Below are 20456 nucleotides of genomic sequence, written 5' to 3'. Positions count from 1 at the left end.
TGAAAAATGTGCGAAAAATGTGAAAAAATATGCAATGGGTAAAAAAATATCAAGACAAGAGATAATATGTCAGCATTGTTTAAAAATGACGCAAAAAAGACAAATGCCCTAGTCCTGATAGTATACACACATTTTCCTGGGTATTTTTAACCACATGTGATAGCAAATATCAACGCGAATAAATACAACCGTATAAATACAATCTCTCATCTCTCTTCTAAATAAATGTCTGAGCTTCAGTACAATCTAATCTCTCATCTCTACATTTACATATAAATTATACTAGCTTAGCTTTATTTCAAACTTTTTAAAATAACTTTTTTGCTCAACACAACTGCAAACATTTATTAAAATGAGAAGCACCGATGTTCCATTCAACCAAAGTCTTGGTACCCTCACCACAGGTACAGGCAACCCAGTCCAGAAGAACCAGACCTCGCAAACCGCCGGCTACTACGGCCCCGTGCTGCTCCAAGACTTCCATTTAATTGACAAGCTGGCTCACTTTGACCGCGAGCGCATCCCCGAGCGTGTCGTCCATGCCAAGGGAGCCGGTGCGCACGGCTACTTTGAGGTGACAAATGACATTAGTCACCTGACGTGCGCCAAGTTCCTCAGCGAGGTCGGCAAGCGCACACCCATCTTTACCCGCTTCTCGACTGTCGGTGGTGAGCTAGGCTCGGCGGACACTGCTCGTGACCCGCGCGGTTTTGCTGTCAAGTTCTACACCGAAGAGGGCAACTGGGATATGGTCGGAAACAACACGCCGATCTTTTTCATCCGCGACCCGATCAAGTTCCCTGACTTTATCCACACGCAGAAGCGCGATCCGAGAACCCATTTGAAGAATCCCGATATGCAGTGGGATTTCTGGTCGTATGTTCCCGAGGCACTGCACCAGGTCATGATTTTGTTTACTAACCGCGGCACTCCTGACGGATACCGCCATATGCACGGGTACGCAAGCCATACGCTCAAGCTGGTCAACGAGGATGGCTCCTTCCACTACGTCAAGTGGCATTTCCGCACAGACCAGGGTATTAAGAACTTTAGCGCTGCTGAGGCTGCCAAACTCGAGGGCTCCAACCCAGACTATGCCACCCAGGATCTGTTTGAGGCTATTGAGCGCGGTGATCATCCATCCTGGACCGTCTATCTCCAGGTTCTGACCGAAGAGGAAGCACTGAACTACAAGTACAATATCTTTGACGTCACCAAGGTTATTAGCAAAAAGGACTTCCCGCTGCAGGAGGTCGGCCGCATTGTATTGGACCGCAATCCCGAAAACTACTTTGCTGAGGTCGAGCAGGTTGCCTTTTCGCCCTCGCACATGGTGCCGGGCATTGCGCCGTCGCCAGATCGCATGCTGCAGGGCCGCCTGTTCAGCTACCCTGATACCCAGCGCCACCGCCTGGGCCCCAACTACCTGCAGCTCCCAATTAACAGTTCTTTGTTGCCCATTCGCAACCACCAGCGCGATGGACCTATGGTTTTCGGCACTAACGGTGGTCGCCAGCCTAACTACGAGCCCAACTCGTTTGGCGGCCCGCAGGAAAACAATGCTGTCAGGGAGATTGACTCTCAGTCTGAGCTTGAGGGCCTTGTTGGGCGTCACAGCTATGAGCTCACAGATGCGGACTTTGAGCAGCCGCGCGTGCTGTTCAACCTGCTGAGCGCAAGCGAGCAGCAGGATCTTATTGACAACATTGCTGGAAATATTTCCAAGGCGCAGCTCGTGTTCCAGCGCAGGATTGTGCCGCACCTGAAGCGTATTGACCAGGACTACGGCTCGCGTGTTGAGGCGATTCTCAAGCAGGCAAACCCGGACTACTAATTGTATTTTATTCTTGACTTTATTATCAATCAATAATTTTTAAATCACAAGTTTATTTTTTTTAGATGATGCAGGTAGAATATGCTTGTAAATGTATGACATTTACTGTTGGACAAATGAAGGCAAAGAGAAAATATCATACTAATCAATTACATTCTTGTCGATTTTGGAAAATGGTAAGCAAAAATGGTGCATGTATTTATAGTATCTATTAAATGAACAAAAACAATTGACAATTGCCAATGTATTATTGTGTATGCTCAAGATTCCATCTGTAGATGTATACACAAGTTTGTGTGCATTCACTATATACAAAAAAAAGAAAATTAAAGATTAATTATACAATAGCGTACGCAAAAAAAATTCCTCCAAAAAAGCATAAGAATACCTGTCTAGGGCTTTATTAGTCCTATGTTGTCAAATAACCTGGGCATACAATATGCAAACGTGTTCATTACATGTCGATGTAATAATATATAAATTAAGTTTTTATTTGTCGACAAAATGACACAGTCGCAACATAGAAAACAAAAAGATTTTATATGCAACGACAAACCTAATCATCAAGCCCCAAAAAGATGCTCTCGCACGTGCCCACTACCCTAGGGCTCTGTATACGTTGTAAATAAGCATAAATGATTTTTCTTAGCCCGAATCAACAGTCACTCACACATGGTTGGTAGCCAAGACATACTGTGCAAGTTTAGCGAGCAGTGCAGCGACTTTATTATTTTCCCCGAAATATTCGGCATTTGTGTTCAGCGTTATTGGGAGGGATACAGCTTCTTATACAAAGTGCAACTTTTCCATCCCAACCTCCAATACTGGCTATTCCATGACATAACCCGTTGTTAAAATTTTCAGTTGAATCACTTTCAGTTGGCGGCGACTTTTACGCAAGACAAATGGACACTGGTACATTAAGCCAGAACTCACAGCAAGCAGACAGCACACCCACCGACAATCCAGAAAAACACCTTGAGCTCCGACCTGACTGAACGTAGCAAAAGTGGATTATCAAAGTAAAGTGTTGCTATTATTGGTACATGTGTGTCGGTAGGTGGAGTGTTGATTTGTTGGCGCGTTGCTAAGGAATATCTATATGAAAGATTGCAATTTTCCTCCGAGTTACAACGCCAACGAACTTGGCTGTGACTTTATTGCATCAGTTTCTAGCAGCGCGCAACTAATTGAGCAGGCAGAAATACTTGGATTTAATACGGCTTTTGTTGAAAAGTGCTAATACTGTAATACACTAATTAATTCTTCTATTTTATAAACTCGTCTGTCCGACTAATATTCTCCGGCAAATGGTCGTGTTGCGCAGCCTAAAGACATGGAAATGGATGTCGAGGTTGAGAATCGTGAAAGTTTCCATCTTCATGACGATTGATAGGGTATTAATTGGATCATGCAGGCGTAGATTAGAGGTATAATAATGATGCCCAGTCATGCTCCCCATTTTTCAATCCACATGTGTGAGTGCACACACAAAAACTACAACACTGACTTGTTAAGATACCGGTCTGCTTGCAGAAGAACCAGTTCTCGCCAATGGAGCACACAATTGGCAATGGACACAGCAAAGGCAACGAGATACATATATAGGATGAGGCCAGCCCTAGCTCTACTTTTGATTCCCTTGATAATAAAAACTATAACATAATTTTAACACTAGGCGACTAGTGCTCCCCTTAAATCACAACATCTTTAACACTGGAAAATTAGTTCTCCCCTCAAATCACAACAGCCGCAATATTTTTAAAATTTCACACATCTAAAGAAAAATCAAGCCATGTTAAAAATGTAAACCAAGCAATTAAACCAAAGCATTTTATTATAAAGTTTACTAATAATGTCCTTCTATTCAAATATTTGACGTTTTGGAGTCGGTCAGCGTACTTGCCGAAATCACCATTTGCATTTTTCCAAATTGGTCTAAATTAGATGGTAGTAGATACTGCCATCGATAAATGGGCGTGTAAACGTGGGGCATATAATGGCAACCAGTGCAATAGCTGTCGTAATATGACTAAGGCAACCTGTACCATTATTATTTATATACCAGGTGGTAAAGCACCTCCCGACCGGATAATTGTTTTGGTAAATGACATCAACCGGTTCGTCAAAGTAGTCGTCGTAACCGCCAGTGCCAATGGCCTGTCCGTTGATAGAACAATCAAGTTTCCGCAAGGCAGGAAGATGTTTGAGTAAGAGCACAATGTTTTCAAAAGACGCACCATCCCACATACTAACCAACCGAATGCTGCTGGTCCACGCTGTTGTCGACTGAATACTGGTATAAAACACGCTCTTATCAAAATAATTGGGGATTGAGATTTCGCGCACAAAATGTGCTGTATCAAGGATCTTGATTGCAAATCGCATTGCGTCGGCTGCTGGTATTCCAATGACATTATTATTGCCCACGTTGATCAGTATTAGTTTTCGCAGTTTCGGAAGCTTTTTCGTCGTAAAGACGCTGCTCTGTTCAAGCCTTCTAACGGTATCGGTGCTGAGCTCCAAAAACAGGTACTCAAGCGTGCTGCTGATTCCTTTAAATGCGTGATCGGCATGATCAAAGTAATCACAGGCATCAATATATTTAAGCATCGGAAATGCAACTGTTTGATCAGCATCAGACATGGAGGAGAAGTATGAGTCCCTATGACTGTAGATGATAAGTTTTTCGAGGAGCGGATAAACGATGGCACAGCCAGAATCGTCGCTGCAAAGATCGCTAATCTTTTGGTCATCTTTCAAACGCACCTTGAGCGACTGCAGCGTGCCTGCGTTCCGACGAATGAGCTCGAACAAAGCGCGGTGGTCGCGTTGTGAATCCTCGTACTTTCTGTCTGTGAGCCCATCCTCCCACTCTGATCCCACATCATATTGTTGCACACCGCATGACCATTTAATGGACACTTGGCTCACTGACTGGCACAAATCGATGCTGAACCTGCCCAAGAGATGGTCGTTGGGCATGTCATAACCATCTGCGTAATGCGGATCAATGCTATGGATTGCAACGCCACGCACCGCTGGAACCATCCGCTTGATATCCTGGGCAAACTCGCTCGCACCAAGTTCAATAAGATTTGCGCTGACAGAACGACTATCCCTGTAGTCAGGCAAAACAACCTTTAACCCAATGGCATTTGGAAAAAAACTGGGCTGGCTAGACCTGTTGATCAGATGCTTTGCTCGAGGGCCATCTGCATTCGGCCCAGTGCATACAACTACAACCCTTTTCACAAGATGGGTAATCCGAAGCGTCGGAGTACAGGCTAACTTAGGCCAGCGTTTAAAGGACATATCGCCCACTGTACCGTCAGAAAAGCACTCCATGGTGATTTCGCGGCAGAGACGCTCCATAATGACCGTGCGCCAAGCGTGGCAGCACTGAATGAGAGCAGCAGCTAGTTCATAATGAAAACCTGTGACCAGAATCGACTCATTTCTTGAATTGGCAGAGGGGAAAAGGTACAAGACAATTAAATTGACTATGTCAAGGGGAAGCGTTTGAAATTGCGACAAGTTGGAATTCATTTTTGAAAAACAAGTATAAAATAAAATATTAGTAGTATTAGTTAGAGAATTTCCAAAATTAAAAATCAAAAATATGCATTTAATAATGTTACTGAAAATATTTTATGCTTGCGTAACATTGGAAAATCAACATTCTTTGATTTGGCAATTGAAAAATTGATTTTGGAAAAATAATTGCCCACCAAATTTCCGCAATGTGCTTAATCTGCGTGTCGTGCCATACTAGCATATAGTCATTGTCCCATCTTGTCGCACATGTTCAGAACTAGTGCCAAGTTCGGATCAAAACGCTGGTATTCGAATCATGAAAATGCATTTTTGCATAGTTTACTCACAAAAAATAGCTATCCCGTTTGGTAAAGCGATTTCTTTTAGTTATCAATAAAGCAATTTAATTGACCATTTTTATTTATTTAAAATATAAATATTTTTTGATATTGATATCAAGGAACTTGACCTGTTTAAGTCTCTCTTTGTGCAGCTCAAAGCCTTCGGGCACAACCAGGCATCTTGGAACGACCCGAAAATTACTAACAATTCGACTGTATGCAAATGAGTGCGTAAAGTTGGGGCAAAGTATAGCCACTAGTGCAACAAACCGCTCAACATTGAGATTGTACTCATCGCCCTCACCCAAAATATTCCAGCTGCTAAAGCAATTCCCCAGCGGATAATGTGTATTGTAAATGACATCAACTGGGCTGTTGAAATAATCGCCTGCTTGATCATCGCTGTTGTTGTTGTTGCTGGTATGTGCCGACAATTCAATTTGGCTATGAAGTGCCTGCAGCGCGGGAAGGTGTTTGAGCAGGTGCAGTATGTCCGTAAAAGAAAACCCCGTGTGTGGTAAGATGAGTGACTGGATGCCGCTAGTCCATGCTGCCGACTGGATATCCGCACACAGTAAATGCTTGTCAAATCCTTTACGCAAAAGCACCAATGTGCGCACAGACGATTGTGCGGCTTTAAGGATGTTAATCGCAAAACGCGATGCGACGGTTTGCGATTCACCATTATGACCCTCAATGATAGGAACAGTTAATGAAAAATGTCGGAGTCGCGGATACTTAACTGCAGCAACGTGCCCCATTGATCATACACCCTTAGTGAACCTGTGTTAAGTGACATAGACAGGGACTCGAGCGTATCGTGGTTGCCTCTAAACATGTAGCTGTCGTTGTGAGTCAAGGAGAATGTTTTGATGATTTTGAGATTCGGGAACGGAACCACTCGATCGAGATCGGCCGGGTGAGAATCGGCAGGGCCAATAAAATCCGAAATAACAAGCTTCTCAAGCGCAGGATACACCATCGCGCGACCAGTGCAATCGAACAAAAGATCTCTGCGCTCTTGGAGGTTCCGCAAATGCAGCTCCAGCGACTGCAATGTGCCTGCGTTCTGGCGAATAAGTTCAAAGACGGCGCAATGATTGATCACTGCTATATGGTTGTAGCAACCCAGAGCAATCCACCACTCTGGTCTTAAATTGATTGACCATTTTAGAAAGGGCGAGTAAACAGATACTTGACTCACTCCTTGACACAAATCAAAGCAGAATCTACCCAAGAGATGGTCACCAGACTGCTGTTGATCGGCCCTGTAATGCGGATAGAGACTCTTGATTGCTATTTTGCTTATCTCTGGAACCATCTGTCTAATATCCTTGGCAAACTTGCTTGCCTCGCGTTCGCTCATATACGTGTCGGAGAATTTGTCATTTCTGCATTCAGTCAGTACGACAGTCAGCGTATGCGCATTCAGGAAAACGAGGTTTGGTTGGCGCGGCTTAATTATACGCAAGCTTTTTCTGTCGCTCAAGAATGGCCAATTGCACACAACCACGACGACCTTCTTCACAAGATGGTTGATCGGGAAGCTCGGTGCGCAGATTGGGTAGGGCCAAAATTTAAAATGCCAGCCTCCCGGTTTGCCGTCGGATAAATATTCCAAAGTGACTTCATGGCAGAGGCGCTCCAAAATTACTATGCGCCAGGCGTGGCAGCACTGCATGATCCCTGCCGATAATATAATCTCGTGGCTGTCGCCAACCTCATCGATCTTATCAAAATCGCGAGCTTCACTAAGATCAATAAGGTACGCCACAATTGAATTGATAATGTCGCGATGAAGTGTTTGAAATTGCGACAAATTAGAATGCATATTTGAAAATAAAAATAAAGTGAGAAAAAGATAGAGGGAAATTAACACTGTAGTCCAAAAAACAGCCTTTTTCTGTGAAATCACCATTAAAAAAAGCTTACTACGTCATGCATAAATGGATGAGCGAATAAATCAAGCCATCGTTGATTTTACGTTAAATAGCGTGTGGCTAACCTATTAAAATAAAACAATGAAATGTTCAAAAATATTTTATTAATATTAGCAGGGTTAGGATATATTTCACAAAATGAGCCAACATATGATGCAGCCCATATGTGTGTCAGCTTTCTTGTCAAGATGATGGTAAATAATTGTTTTCGAAATATTGTTCAGGCGTACTGCCACTCTCGCCCACCCACATCATTCAAACAACATCAACTAGTCTCCAGTAACAATTATTTTTCTATTAAAAAGAATGACAGGATTATCATCAAACATGTTTAGCAGTCACAAAGAGAACAAAATGCACTGGGAGCAAGGTGCAGTGCTAGACATAAGCTGGAGCAGCGACGGCAGTCTACTCACCGCAGCCGGCACAAAGGGACCACCACGGACATGGCGTCTGGAAAAGGGCGGGCACAAAGAAGGAGAGGAGCTCAAAGCCCTCGGTGCATCCATCGAGCGACTCTCTTGGTGCCCCTCTGCCCACCAAAGCTCCCTCCTTGCAGCGGCATCTTACGACCGCACCATATATCTCTGGGACCAGCGCCAATCTGCGGTTTCATACAAGCTCTTGACGAGCGGCGGTAATTCGGATATAAGCTGGAGTCCGACTGGGAGATTTCTGGCGACTATCAATCGGGACGACAATAAGGTGGAGTTTTTTGATATGGCGCAGAGAACAGTGTTTGTAAGCGCAGATGTAGAGGACGCGGTTTACTCGGTCAAATGGGATCACAATGAAAGTATGGTTATGCTGGCGACGCAGCTGGGCACCGTCGAGGTGTATGAGTGGCCGGGGATGCGCCATATCACTAGGGTGGCGGCCCATGCGGCGTCGTGCAATTGCGTGACTATGGATGACCGCGGTGTCATGGCAACTGGTGGGGCGGATGCATTAGTGGAGCTGTGGAATACGGAGGACTTTTCTGTCACAAAAACTTTGGTGGCGCACGAGTCGCCGCTGCTTTTTGTCGATTTTAGTATGGATGGCCGGTTCCTGGCCAGCGCGTCGGATGACTTGGCGGTGCGCATCCATGAGGTGTTTTCGGGCGAACTGATGCATAGCTTGCCGGTTGATTCTCTGACCACAGCTCTGGAGTGGCATCCGCGCAACCAAGCGCTGGCCTATGGCTCGGCAGGATCTGGGAAGGACTCGGCCAAGCCGGCAGTGACTATTTTCTTAAAATCATAAATTATATATATGTTTTTTTTTAAAAAATTACATTGCTATCTATATATATATCAGTGGTTGTTTTGGACCGCGGATTTCAGCGACTTGACGGCGTCAATGAGGCCCCAAATGCAAGCGACGGCGCCCACAGCAGCCAGAATAAAGCATAAAAGGAGCTCGTATCTGGGAATCCGGTTCCAGCCAAATAGCTTGACATAGCAGAAGACAGGCACCAAGAAGAAAACCACCGTTGTCGATACGGCCGACACGAGATCAATGACTTCGCCGAAATAGGGAATGGCAATGGACACGGCAAGCAAAATGCCAATAGTCAGCGAGCGCATAAACAGGCGCCACAAAAACTCCTTCAACTTACCCATTTTCTCCTGCATAACACCAAAGACCAATTCAAGCTCAAGGTTGGCGGCGACCAGCATGACGGGCGCAGCACACACCACATGCAGGATAATAAGAATCGTGGCGGCGTTGACCACCGGTAGGTTGGGCAGGTTGTTGAGGATAGGGGACAAGGTTTGGTCTCCGTAGGCAAGGTATCCGGGTACTGCCGAGAGCAAGTAGGCGCCACACACGAGGGCATTGGCCAAGAACATCATCCACCCAAACTGCTTGGGTTTTTTCATATTACCCTCGATATGTGGGAAAGAAACAGCGCCAGCGTACATGAATGAAATCGAGGCCAATGCGGAGGGTATGCCGGCACCAATGATGAACGTGTGCTTGGGTGCAGAGTCAAAGCTAGGCAAATGGTACGACTCCGTATACGGGTGCTTGAGCGCAGTGACGGCCAGCACAATGACCGTGAACATGGCTGTGAGAACGCCAAACACGGACGAAACCGTGATCTCCTTCAGTGACTTGAGCAAGGTGAAGGGAACCCACATGACGAGGGCAATAATTGTCATGCTGATTTTCTTGTCCAGCGACACTCCGGCGTACCCCAGGAGCTTTGTGATCTGCGTGCCGCAAACGATGATCCATGAAACAACGGTTCCGCAGCAGTACCAATAGGTGATAATGGTGGCAAACCAAAAGCCAGGCTTTCCATATGCTTCCTTGGCCACCAGGGCGAAACTGGAAATACGACCACGGCTGGGCCTGGCGTACATGCAGCGGCGAAAGAGGACGCCAACGTACCAGCCGATGACTGCCATAAGGACAAAAAGAACGATGCCGAACCAGCCGCAGCGCTTGACTACGGAGGGCAGATTCATTGTGCCGGTGCCGATGCTGATGCACATGATGTTGAAGACCGCGCCGACCCAGTTGCCATTGCGCGAAATGGAGTGCTGGTGGGGGTCCGCGTCTTCAGCCTGTGAGGATATGGAGGGCTTGGAGTCGGTATTGACGCTGGAAGAGTCCTCGCTCGGGGCGGACAACCCCTGTTTAGACGACATTGTTGTTTTGTGGGATAGAGTATAAATTAAAAATTAAGTATTAAAATAGGCTGGTTACTGGAGCAGCACTAGCAGCAGCAGAAGCAAGAGCTGTTACTGTATTGAAAATTTTAGATTGATTGATTGATTGATTTGAGTTGGGTTGGGCTGGGTTGGGTTGGGTTGGATTGGATTGGGTTGGGTTGAGTTGAGTTGAGTTGACAGAAGAATGTAAGTGCAGCTGCTGTTAGGCGTCCATTGTTGTAGTATTTATATCGTGGGAGAATGCTATTATTCAGTGTGCAAAAAAAAAATTGTGTGCAAAAAAAATGGTTCTCGCTAAATATTAAAACATGCGAGTGTAAAAAAAGAAGAGAAGAGAGTAATTATTAGGACTATTACAAAAGTTAGACCACTAATTGCGCCATCTGCCCATCGATTCATTACGCGCACATGCTTCATTTCCTCGGTTTTTTCATGCTAACAACTCGACAAGTTAAGAAGACGTTACGATTAGCAAATGGCAGGAGATCCCAATAAAGATTAACGGGGATATGGCGCGATAGACGGTCTGAAAGGGCAAACAGCCACAAACGACCACATAAAAAACAGTGTTGCATGGGCGATCAATAGAAAATTATAAATTTTTTCAAAAAATACTATTGAAAGCATGATCTAATTATCCCTACTTTAATCAGGATCCTGATCCTGGATTTTGTCATCCGTTTGCCCCACATACAAGCGTGCAACAAGGATTGGATCGAAACCGATATTATATAATTTTTTTCTCTGCTCCAACATTCCTTTTACCCTTTTAATACTTTAACGTTGTAGAAAATTTGTAAATTTGTACATTTGTAAAAAAAAAGCTTCTACAAGCAGCATTAAATAAAAGGCCGAAAAGACGCAATGCTCCGGGCAACACTATCGCGGCGAACAGCACGGGTGCTGCAGGCGACGCAGCGCAAGCAGCCCACACAGAGGCGCGCTTACAGCACAGCAGGCGAAACACCGGCGCCAGCAGCCGCCGAGAAGACCAAGGAGCGGCCGCGCATCCGGTACATGGGCATATCTGAGCCGTCAGCGGCGCTGCGGCGAATGACACAGCAGATCAGCACGGGTGAGCTCGACGTCAACACGCAATCGGACATCGACGCCTTCCGGTTCACCACCGACGACCTCCTGCGCGACTTGCCGATGCAGCGGGCGCGCGTGCTCGGCGACGCCACCACAGCGGCCATGTCGCTGGCCGTGGCCTCGCGCGAGGAGACCACCGAGCTGCTGGCCGTCGGGCGGCGGCAGCGCGCAGAGCAGATCAAGCGCGCATTCACGGCCAAGCAGCTCGGCGCATACCTGGGCGCCCACGGCGAGCGCAGGGGCGGCACAAAGTCCGAGCTGGCCATGCGCATCATCGACAAGCTATGGGGCATTTCGGCCAGGGAGTTCGCGGCTCGGCTCGAGAAGCCGCGCGAGCCGACGGCGGTGGCCGACGGGCTGACGCTGCCGCTGGGCGAGGACGCGCAGGAGCAGATGCGGCAGCTGGCGCCGGGCGCGGTGGCCGAGCTGGAGCGCGAGTACGCGGTGACCATCGCCATTGCGCCCGATTGCGCGACCGTCCGCGCGGCTGGCCCGATGCACGCGGTGCGCGGCGCGCTGTCGGCGCTGCGCGAGCGGCTGACGGCCGACACCACGGTCGAGGTCGACGTGGCCAGGTACACGGCCAGGCGGCCGCTGTCGGCGCGCCACGTCTCGCGTGTGGCCGGCAAGCTGGCCCATGCCATGGCGCACGTCACTGTCAGCAGCTGCGACGGCGAGCTGTTTGTCGGCGGCGAGCGGCGCGCAGCGCTGGACGCGCAGCAGGCGCTGGTCAGTGCGCTGGGCGAGTCGCGCGACGCGTTCTTCGGCGTCGTCCCGCGCGCGCTCTCGGGCCCGGTGGCCACGCTGGTGCCGGCCGCCGCGGTGTTCTCGCGCCCGCGCTCGTTTGTCCCCGACGCCGCGCTGCACGTTCAGGGCGTGTCGGAGCTCGCTGCGCCCGTGGCCGCGCTCAGCCACCATGCGCTGTTCGCCAAGCCCGGCGGGGCCGCGCTGCAGCTGTCCGCCGGCGCGCTGCCCGAGGCGCTGCGCGCGTGGTGCGGCGGCGCCGGGCGTGTGCGTGCGCGGCTCGGCCGCGTGCTCGTCGACGCGGACTGCGGCCACGCGGGCGAGCCGCTGGGCGCCCGGTTCCACGACGCGTCCGAGCTGCTGCGCCAGCTGGGCGAGCGCGCGCCGCTGTTCGGCTTTGCGCCCGACGTGTCCGCGCTGCGCTGGCTGCACGGCAGCAAGGATGCGCCGCTGAGCCGCTACGTCGAGCTGACGTTCCGGCGCATCGCCCTGGCCGCGGGCGGCGCCAAGTGCGCGTACACGCTGCCGGTGTACGCCGACGACTCGCTGGTTGTGCGCATCCCGGCCGACTCGGCGCAGCTGCGGTTCGGCGACATGCGCGTGCGCCGCCACAGCGACGAGCGCGCCGCCAATGTGGCCCTGCTGGGTGCTCCGCACGACTTCCAGGTGCTCGCGCACACGGAGGCTGCGGCCGACGGCGTGCAGGCTGAGGAGGTGCGCCGGGTGGCTGCACGCCTGGGGCTGCTTGGCGACGGCGCGCAGGTGGACGCCCGGCGCCACGATGTCGTGCAGCTGGGCGGCGGCGGCGAGCGCTTTGCGCTGACTGGCGCCTCGGTGGAGGCCGTCGTGCGGCGCCGCATTGTCGGCGGCTTGGCGGCGTCAATGCACCAGACGTGGGACATTATCGATGATCTGCGCTTCAGCCAGGTGCACCTGCACGCGCAGGCCGATGGCATTGAGGAGCTTGACTGGGACCGCTTCCTCGTTCTGCTGTTCCAAGCAGCCCACGAGCGGCCGACGACGCTGGCCACCAGCACGCCCTTCCACTAGAGGCTAGCGCTTTAGATGGGATAACAGTATATTGAGAGAAAATAGCTATTGGGACTTTAATGTGTGTACGCTGAACAAGCCATGAGAAGAGAGGTGTTTTTTTACATGCTACATGCTACATGCTACATGCTACATGCTACATGCTACATGCTACATGCTACATGCTACATGCTACATGCTACATGCTACATGCTACACGTTACATGCTACATGCTACATGCTACATGTTACAAGTCGTAGTTGGCCTTGTTAAAGTCCGGGTCTTGGATGAACGCAACCAGCACGCGGCTCCCCTGCTGCAGCAACGGATGCCCAGCGACAATCTGCAGAAACCGCTCGAGCCCCTCCCTTCTCTGCTCCACGACCTCCTCAGCAAACCTATTAGTGAACACCTTTCCAGGCAACGGCGGAATATTCACCTTATTTGTCTCGCTCTCCAACCTATCGCGGAACCACTCAAACTCACTGTACCGTCTGCGAACCGAGGACGCTTTCAATTTGAATACTGGAATGTTCGTGCGGCACACTATTTCGTAATCTGTGTACTGATTGCGCCCTGCTGGGTGTGTTTGTGGATTTTTCACCTCTATTTCGAGGAAATTCTCGGGCTCGCCGTACTGCTCTTCAACGGTTAACTCATGCTTAAATTGGCTGGCGATTCCTCCAAACGCTCTGTTGTGATGACCAAAGGACATTGATTGTATTTGTAATAATAAAGGAGTTGAATTTCAAGAAAACAAAAAAATAGTAAAGAATACAAAATACAAAATACAAAAAACGTGCTCGTCAGCACTAGTTTCTTTTCTGCGCACTATATTCTGAGACAAATCCCCAACCCGCAGGGTGATTTTCAAGATTAAATTGCGTTAAAAGGTAAGCGCGTAAACACAAAGATAAGTGCGTTAACGCCTTTCGCCAGAGGTATGAAAATGGCAGCACACACATGAAGCCCTCATAAGCATTTAGTAGCGGATTTTACTCTTGACTTTTTCTTTTTAGGATTTTGTAGCCTCATTCTTTTCTTCAGTGTATTTGTGTCCCCCCTTTTTTTATTGTCAGATTTTCCCTCGCTCATTCTCAGATGGCATCACATCAACTTTGAGGCTGATTGGCCTGAGATGACGCGCGCATTTTTTATTTTGCTATTGTTGCTGACTCGAACCGAGCCTCAGGCTCCCCACATGTAACATGTACATGTACATTAAATAATGGTTTAAATTACAAAGTAAACCTCAGAATGTATGAATAAGTTATATCAAGCAAAACCAAAAAAACAAACAAAATGGTACAATTAACTCTTTTTCTTCTTGTCACGATTGATTTCAGCCGAAAAACACGCATACGACACAAGCGCGAAGCAGTAGAAGCACATGCACACAATAATAAGGTTTCTGTAGAACCCCGTTCCCTTTCCAGCATAAATTATAGTAGACTTGTCTTCGAAAAACACTGCATCCAGCTGTCTGTCATTGAGCGCAGCTAGCCCAGTGGCAACCATGCCAAAGATACGATTGAGTTTTCTCCACCAGCGACGTCTATCGTGATATTGGGCATAATGGTTACGCAGCATCCACAGCCAGTTTAGACCCGCCGAGCCGCCAATTGCGCAGCGAGTGAAAATATGAACAGGCCAGTACAGCGCATAGTATTTAGTTTTGCCGCTTGAATTGGCAAGATTGACCGTGTTTTGTTCCCACACGCCGAATACGCCCGTCATTGCTAATACTGGAGCAACCCCAAAAACTAACTGAACAATCAGTTGGATTATCTCAAACTTGTGCTGGCCAAAGTACCCGGGCGACTTTTCTTTTTTCGTTGTTTGCGTCTCGGTTGATATGCCTTGTTCGAGCGTTGGTGAGTCACTCATTGCTAAATACTATGCAATATAATTTCTGGCTTGAGTGCTTAGTTTACAGAGAAAAAAATTGTTATGTAGACAAACTTTATACAAGTGCGGGGATTAATATATAATAGATAATATGTAAAATGTAAAAATATCGTTATTAAACTGTCAAGTAGAGAAAATAAAAATATAACAATACAGTCTTTCCTTGCCGCTAGGTAGGTTTGTTTTTTAAATAAATTTCTTGTAAACAGTAAAAATTCATTTATGGTTTTTCTTTCACAAAATTTATTTTGCTTTATAGGACTTTATTTAATTGTGCCAAGCATAAATATAAAGACAAATGTGTTTCTTTTTACCTCAAAACAAACAATTTTATTTTATAAAGAGAATCATTTTTCGCATTGCATCTAAAAATAAAAAGCTGACACGCGTGTAAAGACAGTTGAAAAATTGTTACGGTCAAGCAAATAAATAATGCGCATTTATATGAATGCAAAGTAAAAGGGAGTAGAAGAGAGTAGACGGAAGATGGGAGTAGATGGAAGTGGAAAAAGGTAGAAGTGGGTAAAAGTATATAGTGCAAGGTATAAAATATTTAAATTGCTATGCTAAATTTAATGCTTATAATAGTAAAAATAAAATGGGCAGCATGTAGTGTTTAATGTAGGCGAATTTGCTAAAATAATAATAAAAGTACATATTTTAATATAGCATAATTAGTGATAAAAAAGGTAAAAATAAATCCCATAAGCAACCAGCACTCAACGTCTCTTGTGCTTAATTTCAGCCGAAAAACACGCATACGACACAAGTGCGAAGCAGTAGAAGCACATGCACACAATAATAAGGGTTCTGTAGAACCTCGTTCCCTTTCCGATATAAAGTATAGTAGACTTGTCTTCAAAAAACACTGCATCCAGCTGTCTGTCATTGAGCGCAGCCAGCCCAGTGGCAACGACGCCAAAGATACGATTGAGTTTTCTCCACCAGCGACGCCTATCATTGTAATCGGCACAGAAATTCCATACCATCCATGCCCAGTTTAGACCTGCCGAAGCACCAACCGCACAGCGAGTAAAAAGATGAACAGGCCAGTACAGCGCATAGTATTTAGTTTTGCCGCTTGAATTGGCAATATTTACATTGTTTTTCTCCCATACAGCAAAAATACATGTCATTAATAACACGGGTGCAACTCCAAAAACCAACTGGATTATTAATTGAGCAAACTCTAGTTTGTTTCCGCCGATACGCCCTTTTGATTTTTCTTTAGAGGAACTTTTTCCCGCTTGTTTGCTTGGGCCCGGTTCTGAAGTTTGTGTTTCTGCATTATTTCCCACCAATTTGCTTGAGTTCGAATCTGAAAGTTTTACTGCCGCATTTTTGAGGAATTCGTCTCTTTTTTTTGCATATGAGTTATAATCATTAATGGGGACTAGATTCCCTTTTTTATATGGGTTATACTCATTAATGAGGGCTGGGTCCCTTTCTGCTGCTGGAGCGGATCTAAAGGGGTTTGTTGACGGATATGAGGCCAAGTCTTTTTTATGTTGCATAATAGCCTTGTAAGGGTTATTCGAATGTAGCGTTGCCGGGCCCCCTTTTAAAGATGACATTGTACTGTATAGCTTTCTAGCTGCATAAACAAAAGTATAAGGACCAACCGGTATTGAGTTTGTGACGCGCTGACTATTGTACTCGCTGGAAATATGTAGTTGGGATTTGTTAAAAGAGGGTACAAAAATATGTTGGAAGGTAAAATAAATAATAATAAAGACAAAGCCAATGAACTGGAATTCCCAGTTTTCAATTCAATACATGGCAAATTTATCTGGAGGCTACTTGACACTATTATTTTGAAATGTTTGCACAAAACAAGCAGGATTTTTTATATAATGATATTTATTATCCTTTATATTATTAATTTTGAAGGATAATAAAAAACAGGTTTGAATTCATTTTCTTAGCAGCAAAAGGAATTTTTTATAAAATGCAAACGCCCATGCAAAATTACCACGCGGGAGGCATTGTGACAAAATCCAAAGGACAGTGCAAACAAAAAGATGGGCCATTCGGGTTTGCTTCAAAATAAACAGATTTTTTAGCACAGTGACTTAGTGCGAAGCTTATTATAAAAACAATAAAATACATTAAACAATAAGATGATCACAATAATTCACCTTTATTGGGCGGCGGCACTGCGTTTATAGCCGTTGAGGGGACGTTGGTGCTGATGTCCGAGTTTGAGGGATTACGCTGTGCGTGGTAATTGAGGCGGCTGTCCTAGACTAAAGTGTTGCAAAACTTAAGCGTTCCAATGAGCTCTTCTTTTCCCGGGTCAAACTGAAACCATTGACACGGCACCCGTTTGTTCAGTGGTCGTTGAATGTGCGAACGGCCTTGAGATATGAGATTGAATAGTGAAAGTCTTGCACGTTGCGGCTCATTACTGGATATTTTCCAGCGACTAAACATGGCATCAGACGTGAGGTTGATATTGTCCATTGAAAGCTCGGCGTGCGCATGGTATATCTTCCAGACAGCCAAACCGTGGAGTGCGTCTGCATTTGGAAAATAATTCCTCGACATTCCAAAGTGTTGGAATATAGGAACATTCTATGAACGTGTAGATAAAATATAATGATATAAAGTATATTTAATAAATAAGTGCTATGCACTGTGAAAGGTAAAGAGTAAGGAGCATATTGCCTTGGTCATTGTGTGACTTATTGTTTGTGTGGCTAAACAGCCAAGACTGGTTAATCAGTTGATCGCCATCAACCAATAGTTTCATCGCCTTTTGCCTCGGAGATAAAAACAAACCATGCAGTAACAACCTGAACAATGCAAATAGCAAACTCGTTAACAAGCACAGGCACACGTTCGTCGAGGAGACCAAGTTTGAGTGCCCGCAGTTCATTGGTGCAGATGGGGTTGCTAATTATGAGGGACCAACAATTCTGGCGGCGTATAAATCCCATATCTCAGCGCTTTAACAGGCAGTTCAAAAATATGGTTGACATACCACTTGACGTAAAGAAAATGACTGAATGGCAATACAAGGAACTTACGGAGGGTGGCCACACCAAAAAGGAAATACAACATCTGATTAGCAAGGAAATCAGAATTCTAGCAGGCAAGATGAAATGGGCTCTGTTGTCTGCTAAGACCAGCAAAGCCGGGAAGCAGATCAACACCAAACAAATTTCAGACACTGTGCTTCGCGACAGAATGGCGTGCCTAATTAAGAGGGTTTTTTACACCTACCCTGAGGACTACAGTTTTAGTGACAAGGGGCTCCAGTATGACTCTGTAGCCAATACAGTGAACCACATTGGGGCTTTTGTTGAGATTTTCCGGGTTTTAAATCTCAACAAAGGTGTGCAGACGATTTCCCTTTTCTGATGAGGATGTCTATTGTACCCGGGGTTTACGATAATTGACAAGACTATTCCTGCACGGCGTATTCTGTCCATCACAATGAGCCGACTCAGAGCACTACACAAGGATGGTCTTTGCCTGGATATCAAGGTCTCCAAGATTCGGCCTACGAGGAAGCTTTTAGTCAAGTCACCAGAGGAAATTTGGTCACCTTGTGATATCTCATGTTGGCCGTTTGCATTCGATTATCAAAAGGTCGAATAACCACAGAAATTTGGAGGGATCATTCGTACCGATGGTGTTGCAATAATCGTATGGCTTGACTCACCTGCAAACACACAGAAAAAGAGGATCAAGGTTAAGAGTACTTCACAGTCTTAGAAAGGTTCTGACGATGCTGACAACAACAACAGCAATGTCGGTAAATTTGCCAATGGTGTACCCCACAGTAAGAAGGCATCTCCTCCCGAGTACATTGATAATTTACCAAAAATGGCATTCATTATATTGTTGGAAAATCAATTCCTTGTGATACAGGTCGACGGGATATGCTCTATTGTCTGGGATATAAAAGCAACTGCAAAAAGGGTGAGAGAAATAGTTTCTACCACACCAAAAATTCTGAGGCCAATAAACATCGTGAACGCGTGTTTCCTCAGATCCGCGAGAATGCAAAAAAAAAGATTCCAACTTAACCCCACGAGGCTCGCCAAGACGGAAACAAATGATTGGTATATGTCTGTTGAGAATTCTGAGCGCACGCTCAACCACCCTGACCCCAGTACACTTGATTGCAAGCTATATGTTGAGTACCTCCTTGAGTGCCGTAAAGGTGATTTTATTTTGGGAGAATATTATCACAACGCGCAGACCCTCGGCAAGAGTCGAAAGTACGACGGCAGCAGCTCAAATGACCCCCTCCACTGCAAGCTCCGCTATCTTTTCTTTGTTAACAGAAAGCGCGCCGACGTCGAACTTGCAAAATCTTTGCGTGCAAAATTTGGACCAGATCCAGTCCTTATTCTTGGTAACTGGATCCCAAGCATGACCTGTCATCGTGAGTCAATTCGTGGCAAGGGGCTGCAGGAGATGCTAATAGGCCAGGGGTCCACTGTTTACTTGATCGACGAGTATTGCACCTCAGCGTTTTGCCCAGCATGTGAGGGCAGTATGGAGAAGCTTCACAAAATTGATGATCCTCGTCTGCAGAATCCTAAGCACAGGAGCCATGTCGTAATGGCAGTAGTAGCAGCATCTAATTATATCGCAGCTTCAACCATTTCAGCCACTGTCTGCCACAGTAGCAGTCATTGCCATCTATGTTGCAACCACAACTGCCGCCGATGACATATATATTGCTGACAGTGGACATCAGAGTCGCGACCAGTGGATGCCTATTCGCCCACAGTCTGCCGGTATCATTCTGTGGATAGGGGAGGAAAAGGGCTGGTCTAAGGGAAAACTTTCCCGCAAAATTAGACAGAGGATGCCCAATTGGTTGGCCGCGCAGCAGCAGCAGGTAGCCGCAACAGGCGTTAATACAATTCCAGCAGTAGAAAAACCTCGCCAAATTTTATTACACGACTTGCTCCAGTGCGTAATGGAAGACTGCCTGCAAACCTTTAGGGCCGGCGGAACGCGGGTTGGGGATAAAGAAAAAGTGCCATCAGGCAAACGAAAGTGGAATCGTGACATGGCTGCGGTGTTGGACTTTCGCATCCTTTTTAATGCCCTGCTTAAAGGCAAGCGTCCTCCTCGTTTCTTGTGTAAAAAGGTACCATCGGGGTCGGCTGAGCCCGAGTCTACAGCGATGGTCAAGCCAAAGCCAAAGCCCAAGCGTGTGCGCAAGAATCCATTTCCTCTGCTTCTTCTCTTCAAAAGAAGCAGCCGACTGGATAATATCGTCAACTATAGTGGTCTATTGCCATTAGTTTCTAAACACTTTATCTGAGGGAAGGATGTCGGTTTGCAGAATATTTGTAGCCCCATTATTTTCTTATAGCGTAACCAGGAATCGCAGAACCTCGT

At 46.5% G+C, this 20456-nt stretch overlaps 2 protein-coding genes across 2 annotated transcripts; one reads left to right on the top strand and one right to left on the bottom strand.

Annotated features, from left to right (window-relative positions):
• Positions 1-15472: 15472 nt before the first annotated feature.
• Positions 15473-16568, bottom strand: BX661DRAFT_191507 (uncharacterized protein). Its single transcript, XM_051537682.1, has one exon. The coding sequence runs from the start codon at positions 16223-16225 to the stop codon at positions 15809-15811; it is 417 nt and encodes a 138-aa protein (XP_051388414.1). The 5' UTR covers positions 16226-16568; the 3' UTR covers positions 15473-15808.
• Positions 16569-19355: 2787 nt separating this feature from the next.
• On the top strand, positions 19356-20199 carry BX661DRAFT_131749 (uncharacterized protein; the record flags this gene model as incomplete). Its single annotated transcript, XM_051532576.1, has 2 exons — positions 19356-19596; positions 20036-20199. Coding segments are annotated over 2 exons (405 nt in total), but the record flags the coding sequence as incomplete, so codon positions are not given.
• Between the last annotated feature and the right edge of the window lie 257 nt (positions 20200-20456).

Source organism: Kickxella alabastrina, assembly GCF_025024165.1.
Source record: "Kickxella alabastrina strain RSA 675 chromosome Unknown BX661scaffold_120, whole genome shotgun sequence".
NCBI lineage: Eukaryota > Fungi > Kickxellomycota > Kickxellomycetes > Kickxellales > Kickxellaceae > Kickxella > Kickxella alabastrina.
The sequence above is the reverse complement of the archived record's forward strand: the minus strand, read 5'-3'. Positions and strand labels throughout refer to the sequence as shown.